Consider the following 20,053-nt stretch of genomic DNA (forward strand, 5'->3'; position numbering starts at 1 on the left):
GCTGAATCTGCCTATGGCCAAATCGGAGCCAAACCACCGGCCAATCGGCCGAAAAATACTGCCGAAGTCCAGCGGCACCGCCGCGGCTTCCCTCAGTTTTTGCCTCCGATGAGGCCCTTTCCTGTTCCCGTTCGATGCAATTTTTACATCACTGTGATCACCGTCCTTTTCTCTACAGGTTGACCAGAGCAAAACATCAAACCGCGACTCGCGCCGAAGAAGCCGCCGCACCTGAGAGCTCCGCCGCCGGTAAGTCTCGATTTTTCGTGATTTTTTTGGCCCACCGAGGGCTCTAGGGTTGTTTTATTGCAGGAACCAATGAAAGTTTGGCCAAATTCGGTCAAAAACGGCCAACCCGAGGCAGATCACCACCGCAGGCGGCGGTGCTGTCGCCGGAGCACGGCGAAGCCGCCGTGCTGGAATTCTGATATTGGCCGAAAAGGGACTCTGGGTCTGATTTGGATTTTTGGGACACGTGCAGGTACCGGTAGTGCGTTTCAGTTTCTCGGAAAAAATTCAGAAAATTTGGGGACAACCCATAGGCGCATTGTAGAGCCTATTTTAGACCCCGAAATAAGTAAAGATTTCTCACTCTATTTTCTATCACGGTATTAAAGCTCAATAAATAATAAAACGATATTTCATTGATCTCGATCGTCCGATCACACCTAAGGGAGAAACGAATTCGGGTCATTCATACGCACAGGATCGATCCTAGGCCTCTGATTGCGGGGCACGCAAATCGCTCGCGTTGCACCAATGTCAGCATGCCTTGTCACGCGGTACGCTCTGGTTCGTCAAGGCTGTTGATTGGGCAGTCCTACATGGCCGAACTTTCTCTATTTATACTTTGATCCCCTATTTCTAATTTTTTAAAAAAAAACACCCACCGAATTTAAATTTTCATTCCTTTCTTCCAAAATTGCTTTTAATTATATCCCTAATTTATTTTTTCAATTAATTAATAAAACTAAATAAAATTAATTTATAATTAAATTTTTTTATTTATTTCTAAAACATTCAAATTGATCATGGGCCAAATTTCGGGGCTGAGTATTACAAATTTTTTTGTTGATCCATTCACACAGATTAACTAATTCAGTTTAATCATTCTAGTTAAGATTTTTTAAACTATTTTTCATTTGGTTTCTTGAGTGTTCAAGTGTATTTTACTAATTTTTTAGACTAGTTTGGTTAAATTCACATCTTACAATTGCTTTTAGTAAGATAGTGGTAAAGATAACAACTTGACAAAAGTCCAACAAAATTTAGTTATAGTTGTTCATATAATCTACTCAATCACATATAACGCCTTGTTCCAAGTCTTGTCTTTATTGATGCATAAAATATATTGAGATAAATTCTCAATTAATTTGTATTCAATACCAAAATATTGAAGATGTTGTCGTAGTAATAATTATTTGGCATCCATGATGTGTTCTATGTGTTAATGGTACACAAGTATAATCCTGATATGTTTCATATGGTACAACACAAAGCCCTTCCACTAGAGAAGAATTTGTCCTATGAAGAAATACCTAGAAGCATATGGATTGTAAAAAGAATGTATTGAGGTCCAAAATGATTCCTATAGTCAAAGTTTCATGGCAACACCACTCCCAAGAAGAAGCAACCTAGGAACTTGAAGATTAGATGCAAACTAAATACCCTCATTTATTTTGAAATTTTGTAACAATTCGGGGGACCAAATTCTTTAAATAGGGAGAGAAATTGTAACATCTCATGTAATCTATAGTGAATTCAAAAATTTTCATATATATATATGCAATTTAAAAATCTCTTAATTAAATGGGTAAAATACATAAAACAAAATTATTCTAGGAATAAATACGGTTGAATGGAGCAAATATAAACTTAAAATAAATTAAAATTCGGAATTTTGGCCTTAAAAATATAAAAAAATAATAAATGGGGACCAAATTGAAAGAAAACAAAGGTGAAAGGAAAAATATCCAAATATAAAAACCTAAAATACTTCAGTGCTTCAATCATTTTCCCACTTGCTCGTGATCGTTCGTTCGTGCATATCTACTTAAAGCTAGGTATCTCACGGTCGTTCGATCAGCATCTTCAGTCCAAGGGGGTGTATCGTGACTATCCATTTCGGTCCCTCTTCTTTCTGCTTTCTTGCCTGGCCACGCGATTCCTCTTGATTCGTGCAGTGGACAGCTCAAGCACTGTAGACTTGAGACGAGAAGGACAGACGACCGATATTTCGTAGAAAATAGATCTAACGGCCCAAGTTAAACACAAGAGCAAAAGGACAATTTTGCGCCTAATAAAATCCCTATCCAACAGCCTCGATGGAAATTTTCCTCTATATATATATATCCCTTCATCTCTGTTGGGTACAAGGTACCCGGGTAAAAAAATGGAAAGAAATTGGGGGAAGTAAGGGTTCCGAGTGATTCTAGTGAGGGTCGAAGAAGAGAGACTAAGACGAGAAGGGAGACTTTTACATAACAGAGAGTGAGAGAAAGTGACGAGCTGTGTGAGGAAGGATAATGAAGGAAGAGAGTAGAAGTCTAGTCATACCTATAAGTGCATTTTTGGGTGACCAAGGTGCTCTGTAACTCTGACCAGTCGTGTAAGGTAAAGTTCTTCCTCTCCCATTTCACCATTCTCTTCCAGCCTTTACTATCCTTTAATATATGTGCCTAATATTCCAGAAAAAGAAAGCATCAACTTGGTTGTTGTAAACCAAGAGGAAGCACCAGAACACCAGAACATGAGAGCATAAAGTACACATGACCAAAATCGAACCTTTGCATGGATAATTTGTCCAATTTAAAAATGTTTTAAGAAGAATAAATGCATGATGACATAGAGTAAATATAGTAGGACATGCAAAAAACAAGAGATTAAGAAGAATAAAAACCATGCAAGTAGACAAAAAATGTGGAAATATTGGGTTCCAACACTTACCCGAAGAATGAAACTTTTTGTGCAGGTCGAGATTTCTGTTTTTAGGAAATTTTTAGTGATTCTAGTTACCCGTTAGTAATGAAACCTAATAGAAAATGAGGTAAGAATGGGACAGTGTCTTGATGCAGAGGCTTAACATGTTTTTCATGAAATTTCACTTACCATTTTTGTGTCAAATTAGGAAGCATATGCTGGAGATGGGAGAAACAGGCTAGAGAGACTAATACGAAGATTTAAATTTTTCTATTGTGCTTATTACTAAAGAAGCTTCAAGTATATGACTATTTATAGACACTATTATAACTATTATAATTAATTTTAACTATTATGAAACATAATAAATTTAATTTATAACCCACAACTGCTAACAAACTAAGGGATACATGAACACTCTAATTTATAAAATACAACTACTAACAAACTAATTAATTATATTCTTAATTTATAAATTAATTCTAACACTCTTCTTTAATTTGTAAATCTCATTTTCAATCCAATATTAGCGCATAGTTTTTTAAAGACTTCAAACTTGAGCGGTTCGGTAAAAATATATGCTGCTTGATCTTCAGTCTTTAAGTAATTAAGCTCCACTTCCTTTTTTGCAATGCAATCTAGAATAAAATGATATCTTGTGTCCATGTACTTATTTCGGTTATGAAATAATAGATTCCTAATTAATGCTTGTGTAGACTTATTGTCAATAAAAGTTTAGTAGCTTCATCTTGTGTCAAATAAAGTTATTTCAACAATCTTTTAAGTCATATGATATGACAAGCACAAAAGGTTGCTGTCATATATTCAGACTCACAAGTGATAGTGTAATAATGGCTTGCTTCTTAAAACTTCATATAATTGCATAATCACCCATAAAGAATACAAAACCAACTATACTTTTTTTGTCATCAATATTTCCAGCAAAATTACTATCACAAAATCTCACAAGCTTGAAATCATTATAAGATGAATAAAATAATCCAAAATCAATAGTACCTTTAAGGTAATATAGAATTCTTTTAGCAACACTCTTATGGGAGGTGATAGGAGCTTCCATAAAATAATTTATTAGTTCAACTGTAAAAAAAATATTGGGCCTTGTAAATGTCTAGTATTTCAAACTTTCCACATGATTTTTAAAAAGAGTGGGATTAAACTTTTCTCAATTATCAAACTTTGATAACTTGACTCCACATTTTATAAGCCTGTTCTTAAATTTCAAATAACATGTTTTTCTTAAATTCTTCAAACAAGCATAAATTGTTGCTCATGAAGATGAGATCATACACATATAAACACACAAGTAGAATGTCAAAATTGGAATGATACTTCACATAAAGAGCATATTCATGAAGACAACGAACAACCCCATTATCTTTAAAATATTTGTTTATACGACTATTTCATGTTCTTGGCACTTGTGTTAGCCCATATAAATCTTTTTTCAATTTCATTACTTTATTTTTATACCCTTTAACCACAAAGCTTAATAGTTGTTATACACAAACCTCTTCATTATGATAACCATTAAGAAATACTGATTTTACATCAAGTTGAAAAATTTTCCACTTTATTTGAATTGAAATAGCTAAAAGCAAGTGAATAGTCTCTATGCGAGCAATTGGTGTAAAAACCTCATCATAATCAACTCCATGCTTTTGCTTGTATCCTTTAGCAACAAGCATTACCTTATACATTTTCACTTTTCCTTGAGAATCTTTTTTTTCTTTGTAGACCCATTTGACACCAATACCTTTTTTGTCCCTTAGGAAGAGTGGATAGCTCCCATGTGTTGTTATGTTCTACATATTTGATCTCTTCTTCCATGACTTGTCTCCATCTTGCATCTTTAATGGCTTCATCAAAATTCATTGGTTCACTTTAAAAAAAGGACAAAACATATTATTTATATCAAAGTTAGTGATTTTTTCAGTTTTATCATAAAGATCTTGAATGCTCTTCATCTTTTATGGCCTTTCACTTGAACTTCCTTAAAAAGTGGGTGATGCAACATGAGTTGGAGAATAAGGTGGAGTTGCCTCTTTCAAAGGTACCATGGTCTTTTGGTCTTCCTCTCAAAGTAATGGAGAGAAATCACAAACATTTTCTTCTTTCTTCTCCTAATTCCAAGTGGCATTTTCATCAAATTCAACATCTCTACTTACCACAACCTTGTCATTACCTGAATTATATAATTTGTAGCCTTTTGAGTTTGTATCATACCCAAAAAAATATAGTTGACACTTCGATCATCGATCTTGGATCTCTCTTGTTGTGGAATATGAGTATATGTAATACTTCCAAAAACTCGCAAATAGTTGACATTAGCTTCATTCCACTCTATACTTCTTGGTGAGTCATGTCTTTTAAACTTGATGTTAGATATCAATTAGATAAATATATTGCACAAGGAATTGCTTCAGCCCAAAATTTCTTGGGCATATTTTTTGCTTTCAACATGTTTCTACCCATATTAAGAATAATTATATTCTTTCTCTCTATAATTTTATTTTATTGTAGTGATCTTGGAACTATTAAAGAGAGATGAATTTTATTAGATTCAAAGAAATCATGGAATTCTTTGAAAGTAAATTCATCTCCTCTATCTGTTTTTAAAGACTTTATTTCACAATCACAATTTTTTTTATAAGAACTTTGAAATTTTTAAAAGCACAAAAAATGTCTGATTTTTGCTTTAAAAAATATACTTAAATTTTTCTACTAAAATCATCAATAAATAGTAGAAAGTATTTGGTTGCTCTTGTAGTGGCTTCTTTTGGAAAACTCCTTAAATCCTTCCCAAATAGGCATGCTTCACATAATTGATTAAGATGGTTAATCAACGACATCTCTTTCACCATTTTTTCTTCTCTCATCACCTTGAGTGCACCAAGTTTAAATGGCCAAATCTCATATGCCAACACCATGCTTCATCTTCCACACTAATCTTCAAGTATCTTGCTTCAATAGTTTTGAGATTCAAGGTAAACATTCTATTTTTTGACATATGCACTTTAGCAATCAAATTAACACTTTGATCTCTAAGCCAAAGGTAATAATCTTTCACGTGAATTTCATATTCATTTTTAAGAAATTGACCCAAACTCAAAATATTACTTCTCAACTTTGACACATAGAAAATATTTGTAATAAGTGCATATCCACCATTTTTTGAAGAAATTAGAATTGTACATTTTCTTTGAATTTTAACTTTTAAAGAGTCTCCAAAAGAAATAATGCCATTAATTTTCTCATCAAGCTCCACAAATTTTTCTTTGTAGCCGCACATGTGATTGCTTACTCCATTATCAAGGTACCATGAACTATAAGTATCACTATCCCCCTCTTTATATGCTAGCAACAAAGTTATTTCTTTCTCATCTTGTTTATCATTGACAAAATAAGCTTGTTCCTCCTTTTCATTTGAAGTATTATGACATTCCTAAGCATAATGTCTATATTTGTGATAATTATAACATTCAACATTAGATATGTTAGAATTTTTATAGTTACTTTTTCCTCTTCCACAACCTCTATTTGACTGATGACTTTGTCTTCATTTTTGGCATCATCTTGAGTGTCTTTTTTTTTTTACACTTGACCACGACCACAACCATCTCCTCTACCTCTTACTCATCCTCTTTACTTTCCACCATCATTCAAATAGACCTTTGATTTGGGAATTTATTCTAAGGGCCCTTCTTGTCTTCTCTTTAATTTTCTTCATGAGCTTATAAAGATCCCTCTAATTTCTCAAAAGTCAAAGTGTTTAGTCAAATAAAACTTCAATGGCACAAATCACATAGACGAATTTTGGTGGCAAAGATCAAATAATTTTCTACACCACACGAACATCTTCCATTATTTCACCATATCTCTTCATTTGGCTTACTATAGACTTTACCCTTGAGTAAAAATCTGAAATAAACTTAATATCCTTCATTTGTAAAGCTTCAAATTTGCCTCGTAAAGTTTGGAGTTGGACCTTCTTCACCTTGTCAACTCCTTAGAGGGAATTCTTCAAAATCTCCCAAGCTTGATTTGTTTTGGTAACATTAGCCACCTTTAAAAATATAGATTCATCCAAATCTTTATGGATGAGTGCAAAGGCTTGTTGATCATTCTTCCTTATTTTTATAAAAGCATTTTTTCATTTTGAGTTCCTTCATCTTCGGGTGGAGTGAAGCCTCTTTTTACAATATCTCACACATCTTATGAGCCTAGTATGGCTTTCATGTGAAGACACTAACTCTCATAGTTTTCTTTTGTAAAACAAGAAAATTGGAAAGAAAATAAATTATTGCTAGCTGTATGTCTAGAATTTTAGAACAAGAAACCAAGCTCTAATGTTGCTTTGTTGGAGACAGGAGGAAGATATTAGAGAGACTAATAAAAAGACTCAAGTTTTTATATTGTGGTTATTATAAAAAAGCTTCAAGTACATAGCTATTTAGAGGAACTATTAAAATTAATTCTAACAATCATCAAGTATAATAAATCTAATTTATGACCTACAAGTACTAACAAATCAAGGGATATATGGATACTCTAATTTATGAAATACAACTACTACCAAACTAGTTAATTATATTCTTGATATGCAAATTAATTCTAATAGCATATACAAGTGAGAATCGATGGGAAAATGGGACCAACTCAGGCACTATCCTTGCGAGTAGAACTATGGGAATAGTTGCTAAAATGCTTCCTTGAAGGAATTTTCACATTAATTAATTTTGCATTATATATAAATATATTTGTTTGTATGTTTTTGCTCTTCATTTGCATGAAAAGTTTAATGAAGATTGCGCAATAAAGGAAATGATCTAATGGGTCGGATAGGTAAATTTACAAGTGAATTAGGAAAATGTAAAACTTGAAATTTAGTTTTCGCATGCTATAAATTTGATTTTGATTGCTATTTTGATGCATTTATATATGATGATTTGATAAATAGGGAAATTGAAAGGATTAAAACATGGTTATGGTCTAAAAATAAAACAACAAAAACAGAATAGTAATAAATGATTGTACAAAGAAAATTAAAGTAGCAATATAGGTGACTATTGACTGAATTGGGACAAACGAAAAAGTATTGATGGCAATGAGGAAAAATTAGATCTTTGAGTTATTTCAAGTAGCTTAAACTTAAACATAATTAAAGGAATTGATAAGAGGAAAAGAATATGGGTAAAGCCCAATAAGTAGAAAAATATAAAGAACTAAAAAAAAAAAGGGATCACATTATTTATGGGCAATAAGAGATATTACCAAAAGATATAAAAAGAGGCATCGTTAAAGGAAAAATAAAAAAAAATTTAGGGAAAAAGAAAATTTAGATACTTAAATACCAATAAAAATAAAATAAGTGTTAAACAACATTTGACAATAGTAGAAGTAAAAGAAAGAAAAGCACAAAAAAATAATAAATATAAATGCTAAGAAGAGCTATAAAATGAAATTTTTGGAAAGTAGTATTTAAGAATGACTTTATCTCATGATTAATAGTAATTGGAACTAACGACATGGTTGGACTAAAAATGAGTAAAAATATATTTTTGTTTTAAGAATTTAGAAAAGAGACAATGATAATAGTAATAAGAAAACTAGGTCAAATTTAAAAATTAATTGTCATTGGATAAGAATTTGAATGATTAAAATACAAAGAAAGGAGATTAAGGAAATATACAAAGGGTTTAAATAGGAGAAGGTCTAAAATATTAGAAACTAATAATCAGGGGCTGCATTGGCATTATAATGAACTCAAGGGTACATCAATTGAAAAATTTATCATGAAATCAACCTTAGAATTGTGTTAAATCAAAATAAATTAAGTAAGGGATTAAGTATAAAAGTTTGGTAAAATATCAAATGAAAGGATATCAAATAAGACGTAAGGAAAGTTATGATTAATATGAAACGAAGTAGAAAAGAAAAATAACTTAAGAGTGTAATTAAAATACTAAAATCCATTTGACTTGTGTATCAAGGAGGACATTGTGTGTGTGTGGCAAAAATTTAAGGGAATGTATGGTGAACCTTATCAATGAATTGATGATTATGCCCAATGCAAACATGGATGGCACTGTGTTATTTGTGTGGATCATCTAGCGAACATTACTATTATGGCCAATTCAATTTGTGATATATGCTCTTGTCCATGTAATAGAGATGATCCTTTGTACTCTCACTGATACCAGTAAAAAGACATTTTATGATGAACTCTCAATAAGAGCAAAAGTGCATATGTGATTAAATGTGTAAGTGAATTTGTGCTCCAATGTGTTAGCAAATTATGAATTGTGATTACATGTGTAAGTAAATGTGTGAATGTCCACATCAATTAATTTGGTATAGGGAACAGTAAACCTAAAGCAATGAAACATTTCCAAAAAATGAAATAGAAAGAAGTCCCTATGTCATAAATACTAAGATGAAGAATGAAAAAGAATCTATATCTGAGCGATAGTAATAATAATAACACTTTCGAGATACGAAATGTAAAGAAGAATTAGAAAAAAAAAAAATAGCTAATAGTGCAAACAAATAATATAAAAAGTTTTTAACAAAAATAATTGTAAAGAAAATTTTTTTATGAAGTTTTCAGAAGTCTAAAACTCAACATCTTATTATTAAATATATTTTTCCATTCATTTGTATAATAATTGTATTTTGTTGTCTTTGTGGATAAAATACTGTCATACTACTACTGAACAAGTGAAACTCATCCAAATTCATTATAAAAACTTTTTAGATCAGAAGAATCCGGAACAAGTTTCTGACTACTGAGAAACAAGTAAAAGATCCGAACTAGAACTTAAGTAAAACTGTAACTATGGGTAATTGTTCTATTTTTGTTAATTTTTGAAATGGAAACTTAATATGCTACCGAATTTTGATACAATGAAACCACAATAGATGAATTAGTGTAATGTATAAGACTGTTGCATGTATTTAACATGTATGTATTGTCGGCATTATATGAATATTTTAAAACATTTTAGATTCGTTTCAAAATTTGAAAATTTAATATTTCAATAAAATTTCAATTTAAGTAATTGAATTTCAGTTTTAGCCAACTTTTATGGCAGTGTGCTAAAAGATCATGTTGAGAGCATTTGGAGGAACGACCTCTTCTCTGTCTCCTCTTCTTGATATAATACTTGTAAAATTAAAATTGCATGATAGTTTTAATGGTAAAAGATACCTAAACATGATAACAATCACCAAAAACTTATTATCAGATTATGGTACCAAATTGAAACGTCAAAGTGACTTCATCCCGGCATTATATTGCCTTTGAAACAAAAACTTTGATGTTCTATCATTCTTCTAAATCCGAAATTATCTTCACAAAAACATCATAGCCCTGGCACATATCAGAAAGAAGGCAGTACTCGTTCTTCGCATGATATGTTGCCATTAAACCTGCATACATACCAGAATTAGATCAGTCAATTCTGCATTTCATCTTATTAGGGATATATTCATACACTTGATAATAGGCTACTGACAAGTTGGAGTTTCTGTTTCTAGCAAAAAAAAAAAAAAAGTAAATTTTCATTTTCATTATACATGTAAGTGTGAGGGTGATGTCCATGAACTATTCAAGTAAGAATAAAAGCAACTTTTTATAAGTACTAAAACAAATTTTCATCAATTTCAAAACTAATGCCTCATTTTTAATGTTATTTTCTGAAAATTATTTTTAATTTCAAACACTGATATGCCTATTTTAACAATATATATATAAACTTAGGAAATAAAAAGAGGACATATTTATTTATCAAAACAATCCGAATTCTTGCTCTGTTTAAGGGGATTTACTTATTTTGTGAAATAAGATTTAATTGCAGAAGATATTGAAGCAGTGACATACCATAACCTGCAGTTTGAACATCAAAGCCTTCTTCCTGCAAAACGAAAATGGAATGTGATTAAACTGAACTAACAAACTTCATATATAGATATAGATATAGAGAGGGGGGGCGGGCAGGTAAAGAGAGATCACTTGTAGCTCCCGAATGAGAGGCAAACTCCCTGTTATTGAGTAAGGTTTCACATGGCCGACTGCCTCTTCAGTTGCTTTACACAGAACATGAAACCCACGAGAGTCGAGATTACAAGCAACTCCAGACATTGCCTCCTCAAAAATTATTGTAAGGCTGTAGAAAAATTCCAATGTAAACACTTTAAGACATCCCTGGAAGTTTGGATAAGCAGCATGCACAACTAAGGTAGTTTCTTTAATATGTAAAATTTGGCAACTACAACTCAAATATCTGATGATTGAGGGAGAGAGAACCTTCCCCTCAGATTTTCATCAGGTAGTGTATATCTTGAGACCGGGCCCCGTGTATCAAGCTGATGTATGTTCTCATTTATGTCATCAACGTATTCCTGCAGCTTCTGCATCACATCCTTTACACTACAAGGAAAAAAGAAATTGAACGGAAAAAGAAAGAGAACAGGAAAAAGCTTGAGTTTTTCATAAAGATAAAAACATGAACCAGAACATAATTTAAAACATCAGGTTCAGAATTGATGACAATGGATAGGATGCTAGAGGCTTACTTGTAGAAAGGAGTTAACCTGCAACCAAAAGGAAGGCAAAAGGCAGAAAAAAATCATTATTTTGAGAAATCATTTATCTCAGTTTTCTCTATAAATATATTTTAAAAGAACTATAAACCTGACATCTCCTGATATTGTGCACTCAGCAGGAATTTGATTGATTCCACCGCCTGGATCTACAAAAATGGAGGATAACTTTTAAAAGTAGAAGAGATTTTCTTTGTATCCTAACTTGTTAGTAATATGCTCATTTCTTACAACTCCACTGAGTTGGTTTCATGGTTGATGGAGTTGCAAATCCATAAACCTCCTCCTTTGGATGTGGTGGGAAGTCCTTATAAAATCGAGATTGGATTTCTTTAAGTGCTTCCATTGCTAGCTCCAAAGAATTTATAGCCTGCAAAATTTTTTAGGAAGAAAAAAAACAAAAAGAAATTCTTAAAGTTAGTAATTTCACAAAAAATTGTCTATGCACTCAGTTCTCATTTTAAAAGCCACGCATCATTTTCATCAACTGTCTTCACGCAATCATTTTTGGTATAACTACCTTGAATTTCTACCATCCCATTGAATTCTTAGCTAATTCCTAGTTTTACTCTCGTATTAATCTTAATATGCATAATTAGAATATGATACATCATACCACCTTGAATCCCACCATCTCATTCAATTCGTAGTTCTAATTCTTAACAAATTTGTTATTCCCACTTTGAATTCCTTACTGATGGAAATTTTATCCTCACCTTTGAAGGTGGAAGTTGAATTTCAACCGTAAGGTAGGATGTACTAACATAAACCAAAAAATAATATTTTATGCATGCATACTAAACCTAATATGAGAATTTAAACTTAGAACTGAATGGGAAATGAACCAAATGAATAATTAAAGAAATAGTTCAAATATAAATGAACTGAACTCACAAGTGAGCATTGTTATTATCTTACACTAATATTCCTGGAAAGCTATGCATATTTGTTAAAAAAAAAAATTAGGTTCTGTTGATGAACATATCTTCTGCTACATAAAATTGTATTATACAAATTTCAGTACCTAAATCAGTATACCATAGACATTGTCCTTCAAGCACCTACCACTTGCTTGGATTTTAATACCGTATAAAATTATTTCTCCGTGTTTCCAATCCAACCATCTTTTCCTCTAAATTGACACTTCTGGACTTTGTAATCAGAGACAAAAACCAATTCTTCTCCAATGTATATGTATTTCTACAGCAGGAGCAGTAGCAGTAGTAGATTATTTACTTCTGAAGGCAAATAGAAAAATACACACAAAAATGATACTGCCGATATCATGATATTACCTTGTGAGCTAAACCACTATGAAAAAGTTTCCCAGTCACGTGAAGTTTCCAAGGAATCATGCCGCCAGTACCAATGCATGGTTGTTTATCAGCTGTGTCAATCCAGAAACTGCAATGGCAAACGAATCATTCTATAGATTAAAAGAAAGTTGATTACTGTCAGAGATGCCTCATATACATCAATATATACTCCAAGTACTTACAGAGGACCCTCTTTAAGCTTATCAAGGAGTCCATCTTTCACAAGCGCATCCACACCAACCCCAGTTATGGCAGAATTCTCCTCATTCGCTATGAAAACTGCAACAACAGAGGATTTTAATTGAGGTTTTTTCTCACCTAAAGTCCTCATAAGCTCAGTTACAAGAGCAACATGCCCCAAACAGTCAGTGGTTCCCCGGCCACGAAGTTTATCGCCATCAATACTCAGTGAAAATGGATCAAATTCCTGCAGGTACGGTCAAATTGTTATGAAATATAACGCGTAGCATGTAATACACATCTCAGTCTCCTCATAAGCCATGATTCTTGCAATCTGAAATTACAGATGAATCAAAATTCACTAAGCAGACAAGAAACTTGACCGAGTGAAACTGAATTATTCTTATGGAAGTTCCAATTTGACATTAGATTAACAAATACTTCGAATTCGAACAAGGAATAATTAATGGAGAACTGCTGATTGAACAAAATAAATGAAATAAAATGACGAAAACAAAAGAATGCGGAAAAAACGAAAGAGAAAAACACATAAAACTAGACAGAGAGAAGAAAGAGACCCAATCATTAGGATTAGCAGTGACAACATCCATGTGCATGCCAACGAACGACAAGATCTTGTCGGGAACGGTGCCGGGATACTCGACGATCAGATTTCCTCTGCAAGGAAAGTAACTGACATGGTTGACAACGAGGGGTCCTCCGCCAGTGGTGGTGCTGTACGGAAGGAGGGAATCCAGTACATGCTTGACCACCCTGTCCTCCTCTGGAATCAACTCGGGTGGATTGTTTTGCACGTACTTTGATTCTCCGATTAACTTAGTCAGAAGGCAGAGGAATGATTCCTTGTTAAGAAAGCCTAGGGTTTCTCTGAGCGCGTTGCAGGATGGCATGACTTCAGTGATGAACTGCGTGATACGCAATACAGGGAGGTTTATGTGTTGGAAATGGAGGAAAATATTTCACAAATCAGAAGGCATAGTAGGTTTTAAAAATAAAAACTGAAAATAATTTTTAAAAATTTAAGTGTAAATTCTTAATAAAAAATTAAAATAAATTTTTTAAAAACTAAAAAATATAACTTTAGTGTTTGAATATATTAAAAAACATATGTTCATATTAAATTTTATGAAAAATGTTTTAATTATCACAAAAATATTTTAAAAACATATATGTATTAAATTACTTTGATTAAAAATAGCTATAATGTAATAAATTTATAATTTAGTTTAAATATAAATTTTATTTGAAGATAAAAAAATATTTTTAATATTTAAATAATTTTCTAAACATATCTTTGAACTTTAATGTGTCAAAATTGCATTTGGTAAACTATGTAAGTTGCAACATTTACAATTATTATGATATCCATTGTTATTAAAATTTTATGATTCACAATTTATATTTTATATCAATTTAATTAATTAATTAAATTATTCAGAATCTTATAAATGAATCACAGTTTATCATAAATTTTTAATAAATTTTAAGAATTGATAATAAATCACATGATCTCGATGAATTTTGTCATTGATGTTCATATAATTAAAACTAAATTTTAACAAACATTTAGATTAACTATAAGATAGAATATATACATACAATTTTACCTTGAGAACAAATACTTTTTTAGTTATCTATAATATTATTATTTTTTAATTCACGATTTCATTGCTTTAAATATATACACTGAATTTTAGTTAACAAACTATATTCTAAAATTGTTTTCTATTCAATTTAGATTTTTAATTAAAACAATATATATTCTCAACAGTTTACAGTGGTATTTCATCCGCAAGTAATATGATTTTCGTGCACTTTTTAAGGCATGTTTGGAACAGCAAATTATTTTTGTAAAAATTTCAAAATTCATTCTTTTGCTCAAAATGACAATTTTACTTGCAGAAAAAAATAAAATTGAACTCAAAGAAAATTGCATATAAAAACTAAAAACAATAAATTTATCTGCCATATTAATCTCTTGTAGTTGAATATCCATCCTGTGATAGTTTTCTTTTTTTTCTGATACATTTAGTTGGAGTACAAGTCGATGTCTTCACAACAAAAACATCGTATTATCTGATCTACAAACTCTTAGTATCTACTCTATTATGTCTAAACCAAGTATATATTACTAAATCATTTTTTTGCGAAGAAAACACTGCCTTTCAGTATCCTAAGTCTATTAAAGTCTCTAAACTGTATTCTCAGATATAATACAAATTTCCTGGCATTATGAGGTATTGAACTTTTATGAGTGGAGTTTTTTTCCTTCCAACTTAAGCTGCTGGATTCTTTGACGTAGTCGTCTCCGATGATCATGAATCTTCCATAGACCATGCCCCAGTATAACAGCAGAGTAAATGGCATGGGTGATAATTGGTGCCAGAATGTTATTAGTCTGCCAGTCAACAATATAAAGGTTTTTCAGCTTTTATTTCTTAAATTCATTAATTTTATACATATGTTTATTCTAAGAACATGAATAATAGTATGCATTTGCGGAAAGGTTGAGGAATAAACACTTTTTACCATCATTTTCTAAATCTTACATGTATATGTAAATTATGCATGTAGCACACAAGCAATAATCTTATCGAAATAAACAGAATGAGCAAATATCAAGAGTTACCTGGATCCACTCAAAACCAAGGTAGAGAGCTAAAAGTCCTTCTAGCAATGGAGAGTAAATCTTTCTCATTTGTCTTTTCTCATACCAGGCTGCAAGACACAACATCCGCTCAGAAATATCAAATTTAAACCTTTCCATCCCAAGGAGGTCTTTCATCCAGTTTTAAGTACTTACTTATTTTACTAGTTTTCTTATTGCAAAATCCATAATAGTATAATTGTCAAGAACAGAGATTGATTATCAAAACTATAACTGGCAAAAAAATAATCACTCTTGCTCAACCTGAGTGAGAAATTAAAGAACATAGTGATATTGATATGCATGTGCCAATGCCGCGAGTCAAGAAAACTAAGCTATATTCGAGACAAATTAAATATTTGTGTGAATAATCATTTAGCAATTCATTCTTAATTCAATTATCATAGGAATGAATTTCCATTTGAAGAGGATAAGTGATTTTGAGAGAATTTAAATGTAGAGCTTTAATTTCACTCCCGGTTCTTTTTGAGTTTTATATTATCTTGTGGAATTAGATTTCCAGCTAACTATGATTTTTTGATCGAATTTCAACAAAAAAGATTCATTTGTTCCAAAAATAGCATAGCTTTCACAAAATTATACGCTAAATCTAAAAACTATAAGATTAGGAAAGAGGTGGAACCTGCAAATAGCTTTTTCAGATCTTCACGGCCGGAGCGAGATTGCAGAACCGGTGCAACAACATAAGTTGGGTCTGGAATAATGTAGCATGGCAATACCAAATTAAACTTGTGGACTGAATATTAACAAGCCAAGAAAAAGAAATGCTAGAGATCAACCTTTTGGTGAGGCAGCCATGTAATAGAGAGAACCTGTAAGAGCAGCAGTTATAACAGCAGCAAATGCCTGAGCAAATGGCACAAAAGGTGGGAACAGTCCTGTCTGCACTTTGAAAATTAGTAAATGGTTAACCAAAATATAATCTGAAGAAAAACTCAATTATATAAGTCAAATAAAAATGAAAAAGCATTTAAAAAAAAGTAGGAACATAGACTGTAGTTATACCAGAGATGCCATTCCTTTGGTATCTGTAACCAAATCAGTGCCCCTAAGAAATACATCAGCCAAAGCTCCCTATAAAGTCATTAAAAGTACATAAGGATCCATGAATTTGTGCACTGAAAAACAAATAGTACATTAATAGAACTCGGTGTGCATTTCCAAAACAGAAAAAACACACATGAGCCTCCTTTAATTAAAGTTAAAACACTAGTATATCTAACAAAAAGTTCTAGGACCAGGTACCTTTCAAAAGTTATAATTCACTAAATTGGTGAAAATCTAACAAGCTAATAAAAAAATGTTATGATAACTAGCTACCTTTTGGAAAGTTATGTTTCTCCATGGAAATAAACTTGAGAGTTTAGATTAACAAACAAAAGCTTTGAAATATATTTTGTACTACCTTTTGTGTTTCCTCAAATAAAGTTGACTTGATTTTTTAGAAAATATGAAATATCATGATTTATTTCATGCATCAACTTAACTTTCTTGCTCCATCCATTTATAAATGAAATAAAATTTTCATTACCTATTTATTTAAAACAAAAGCCTTAAAGCACCAAGCGCAAAGATGAATCCACAACTAGCTGTGAAAACAGACCTGAACAGCCACGCGGTAGAAAAGCTCCTCACCAACTGAGCTTGCAGCAACAATTAGGATAAACTGAAAATGTTACTTGAATTAATATGAGGACTTTTTTTTAACTGAAATGGAAACTAGTCAAAGAGCAAATACAACAAATCACATAGACCTTGAGAGCTCTTTTAATTGCCAATAAGAGTGAATTTGGTTTTCTCAAATAAAAAAAAAATTGAAATTGGTCGGATTGATTTTTTAGATATGATAAAAGAAACTGAACAAAACAGTATAACCGAATCAACTCAAAAACTAACAAACATTATAAAGCAATTTGGTTCAATTTGATTCAATGTGAATTTTAACAAAAATTATTTTCGATATACTTATATTAACTGTTAACAAAATAAAGTATAAATAATGTTATTTATAAAAACTAGCATTAGTATATAAGCATACGAAGTTTGGACTTTATACAATGATTTCCAATCTGGTTTTCGTTTCAGAATTTTTAGAAACCAAACCAAAATGAAACTACCAGATTCTTTTTTGTTCAGAAACCAAACTGATTTTTTTCTGTTTAATCCGGAGTCAAAAAAGTTAATTAGTTCAGTAAATTATCAATGTGAATTGAATAAGATCACCACCTGCCATGGTGACATTCCATAGAAGAAGCTTCGAAGTTCCTCATCCTCCACATCTCTGATGGCTCGAGCATGAGGCGACAACTTCACTACTTCGTCCTGAAACATTTCGAGTCACTTAGAGTAAGTTCCTAAATCAGCTGACAATATGACACTACACGAGTTACTTAGAGTAAAGTTCCTAATCAGCTGGCAATATTACACTACACGGTTAGACCATACTCTTAACTTCCCTCCTCTTTTATTCCATGGAAATCTCAAGCACCAATAATAGCCAGAAGAAACAAATAAAATTCAGGAATTTAATTTGGAGAACGTTTAGTAGGAAGATGATTTAAACAAGAAATTTTCAATTTCAGAATTCAACAATCAGAAATTTAGAGTTCGAATATGGTCAAAAGCGTTATGCTTTACATGTGAATGACTTGTGAGAAGGAGACCTAATTTTAGAAACACCCGATTGGATAAAATGTGAAATTAAATCAAAATTAAGAACACACGTACGTCTAGGATAAAAAGAAGGGCCATAATTGGAGGAGCGGCATATCCAAGTCCTTGTAAAACAGCATCTAAGGACGGATTAAAACCTCCCATGCAATCAATCCCAGTGAAGGAACATATCAACCTTCCTGCTACAGCCATCCCACCGTAAATACCTGTTTATCACCCAAATCGCATATATTATATGGCCAATTATTTAAGTCAATACGTATCTACCAAAATCACATGTTTTTCTATTTATGGATATTAATCAACATAGATAAGTATATAAGGAATGAGTCTCACAGGAGAAAAGTAGACAAAAAGTTTGGTTGATCAGCGCAGAAAAGGAAATAACAAATTGCTCGTTAAAGAATTAAAAGACATTTCAGCACTTACTATTATCCAAACAGGAAATTCAAATAGCCACCAACCAAACAATCAACCATCATCATTCTTCCAAATTTTTGAAACCCGAATATGTATATATATATATATATATATATATAAAAGAGTATCCTCCACAAAAAGAAAAATCTATAAGAGGTCGTAGTAAAATAAGTAAAGGAGAATGTAGTGGTAGAATAAAATGGAAACCATACCGATTCCGTAGCTAAGTCTAACAACGGCGCCAATTTTCTCCCAAAAGGCGAAGTCAGAAGCGTCATCACTGAAGCTGCGATCGGATGTGGTAACATCCATGGCAGGTCCTCCTACGAAGCTCTCCCTCGCCTCGATTCCTTCGCTGCTGCGCCCAGCGGACGCCTTAACGCACCGTTTATGCACTCTCCCTACTCTGTTGAAGCGAATACCCCTCCTCATCTTCCTCGCCGGAAAATTAACTGTCCTAGTACCATAACAAGGACAGCAATAAAATTCTCGGCAACTGCAAAATGAAGTGATAGAATCATGACGGTTTGACATGGTAGATATCAGCGGCAGCTCCATTTTCTCTCCGTATAGTATTAGTACTGGCGGCTCAGTCCGAAATATCGGAATCCTGCAAGCGTTCAGACAGAGTCGTCTCGACGATGGTCTTCATTCTGGCGAAGGAAAAATATTGACCGTACGTTTTCCAATTTCAAAATTTTTTCTTTTTTGAGGATGCTGCGGGTTGAAGTGGATTTTATTGGTGGTTGAATTGATGAATGATTGGAGATAAGAAAAGAAAATGGAGGAAAATCCAGTTGGCGAATAGAAGGAGGACATATGGAGGAGGGTGTTATTAGAATGTTCCTTTTAAATAAGAACTGTTTACTATTTATATATATATATATATATCCATATTTTTTAGATTGATGTAAATATAAATATTATATATAATTTAAATTGGGTGAAAATATTTAAATTAATTTTTATTTTTATTTTTTATTTTTACATTTTTTAGTTTCTGAACTTATATAAAAAAAAATTAATTTATTCTTTAATTATTAATACAAATAGTTAAATAAATTTTCATTAACTTAATTTTTAATATGACAAAAAATTAATGGGCAACTTCCCCCGAGTCTCCTTCCTCTTCCTCTCATCACTCACAAGCTTCCATTGGGATTTGACCTTGTATATACATGTATATATGTATATATTTATTTACATCTGGAGATTTTGGTATTCCCATATGGAA

The 20,053-nt window shown here is 32.0% G+C and overlaps 2 protein-coding genes and 1 long non-coding RNA gene across 3 annotated transcripts; 1 reads left to right on the forward strand and 2 right to left on the reverse strand.

Annotated features, from left to right (window-relative positions):
- Positions 1 to 1,913: 1,913 nt before the first annotated feature.
- Positions 1,914 to 3,634, forward strand: LOC148266768 (uncharacterized). Its single transcript, XR_015817901.1, has 2 exons — positions 1,914 to 2,613; positions 2,691 to 3,634. It is a non-coding gene; the product is annotated as an uncharacterized LOC148266768 (long non-coding RNA).
- Positions 3,635 to 10,154: 6,520 nt separating this feature from the next.
- LOC110826362 (Peptidase M20/M25/M40 family protein) lies at positions 10,155 to 14,024 on the reverse strand. The gene is made up of 10 exons (XM_022056985.2): positions 13,616 to 14,024; positions 13,040 to 13,284; positions 12,837 to 12,945; positions 11,773 to 11,911; positions 11,633 to 11,690; positions 11,515 to 11,532; positions 11,246 to 11,368; positions 10,952 to 11,105; positions 10,820 to 10,853; positions 10,155 to 10,368 (listed from the first exon to the last, which is right to left on the reverse strand). Exons 1-10 carry the CDS (start codon positions 13,946 to 13,948, stop codon positions 10,265 to 10,267), a joined length of 1,317 nt encoding a protein of 438 aa, XP_021912677.1. The 5' UTR covers positions 13,949 to 14,024; the 3' UTR covers positions 10,155 to 10,264.
- A 971-nt stretch (positions 14,025 to 14,995) lies between these two features.
- Positions 14,996 to 19,513, reverse strand: LOC110826363 (uncharacterized). Its single transcript, XM_022056986.2, has 9 exons — positions 19,032 to 19,513; positions 18,454 to 18,605; positions 17,953 to 18,048; positions 17,330 to 17,392; positions 16,732 to 16,800; positions 16,506 to 16,608; positions 16,349 to 16,420; positions 15,688 to 15,776; positions 14,996 to 15,456 (listed from the first exon to the last, which is right to left on the reverse strand). The coding sequence occupies exons 1-9, from the start codon at positions 19,375 to 19,377 to the stop codon at positions 15,307 to 15,309; spliced, it is 1,140 nt and encodes a 379-aa protein (XP_021912678.1). The 5' UTR covers positions 19,378 to 19,513; the 3' UTR covers positions 14,996 to 15,306.
- Between the last annotated feature and the right edge of the window lie 540 nt (positions 19,514 to 20,053).

This window comes from Carica papaya, chromosome 3, assembly GCF_054855325.1.
Source record: "Carica papaya isolate Zhongbai chromosome 3, ASM5485532v1, whole genome shotgun sequence".
Classification (NCBI taxonomy): Eukaryota; Viridiplantae; Streptophyta; class Magnoliopsida; order Brassicales; family Caricaceae; genus Carica; species Carica papaya.

What these genes read in the sequence shown, in the direction of transcription:
- LOC110826362 (XM_022056985.2), bottom strand. Translation starts at nt 13,948, where the DNA reads ATGCCATCCTGCAACGCGCTCAGAGAAACCCTAGGCTTTCTTAACAAG. An exon ending in CTGCTAATCCTAATGATTGG is followed by an intron (nt 13,285 to 13,615) that starts GTCTCTTTCTTC and finishes CCGTACCTGCAG; the next exon opens with GAATTTGATCCATTTTCACT. An exon ending in GAAACCAACTCAGTGGAGTT is followed by an intron (nt 11,691 to 11,772) that starts GTAAGAAATGAG and finishes CCATTTTTGTAG; the next exon opens with ATCCAGGCGGTGGAATCAAT.
- LOC110826363 (XM_022056986.2), bottom strand. Translation starts at nt 19,377, where the DNA reads ATGGAGCTGCCGCTGATATCTACCATGTCAAACCGTCATGATTCTATC. An exon ending in CCAAAGGAATGGCATCTCTG is followed by an intron (nt 16,609 to 16,731) that starts GTATAACTACAG and finishes TTCAAAGTGCAG; the next exon opens with ACAGGACTGTTCCCACCTTT. An exon ending in TTGGTTTTGAGTGGATCCAG is followed by an intron (nt 15,457 to 15,687) that starts GTAACTCTTGAT and finishes GTTGACTGGCAG; the next exon opens with ACTAATAACATTCTGGCACC.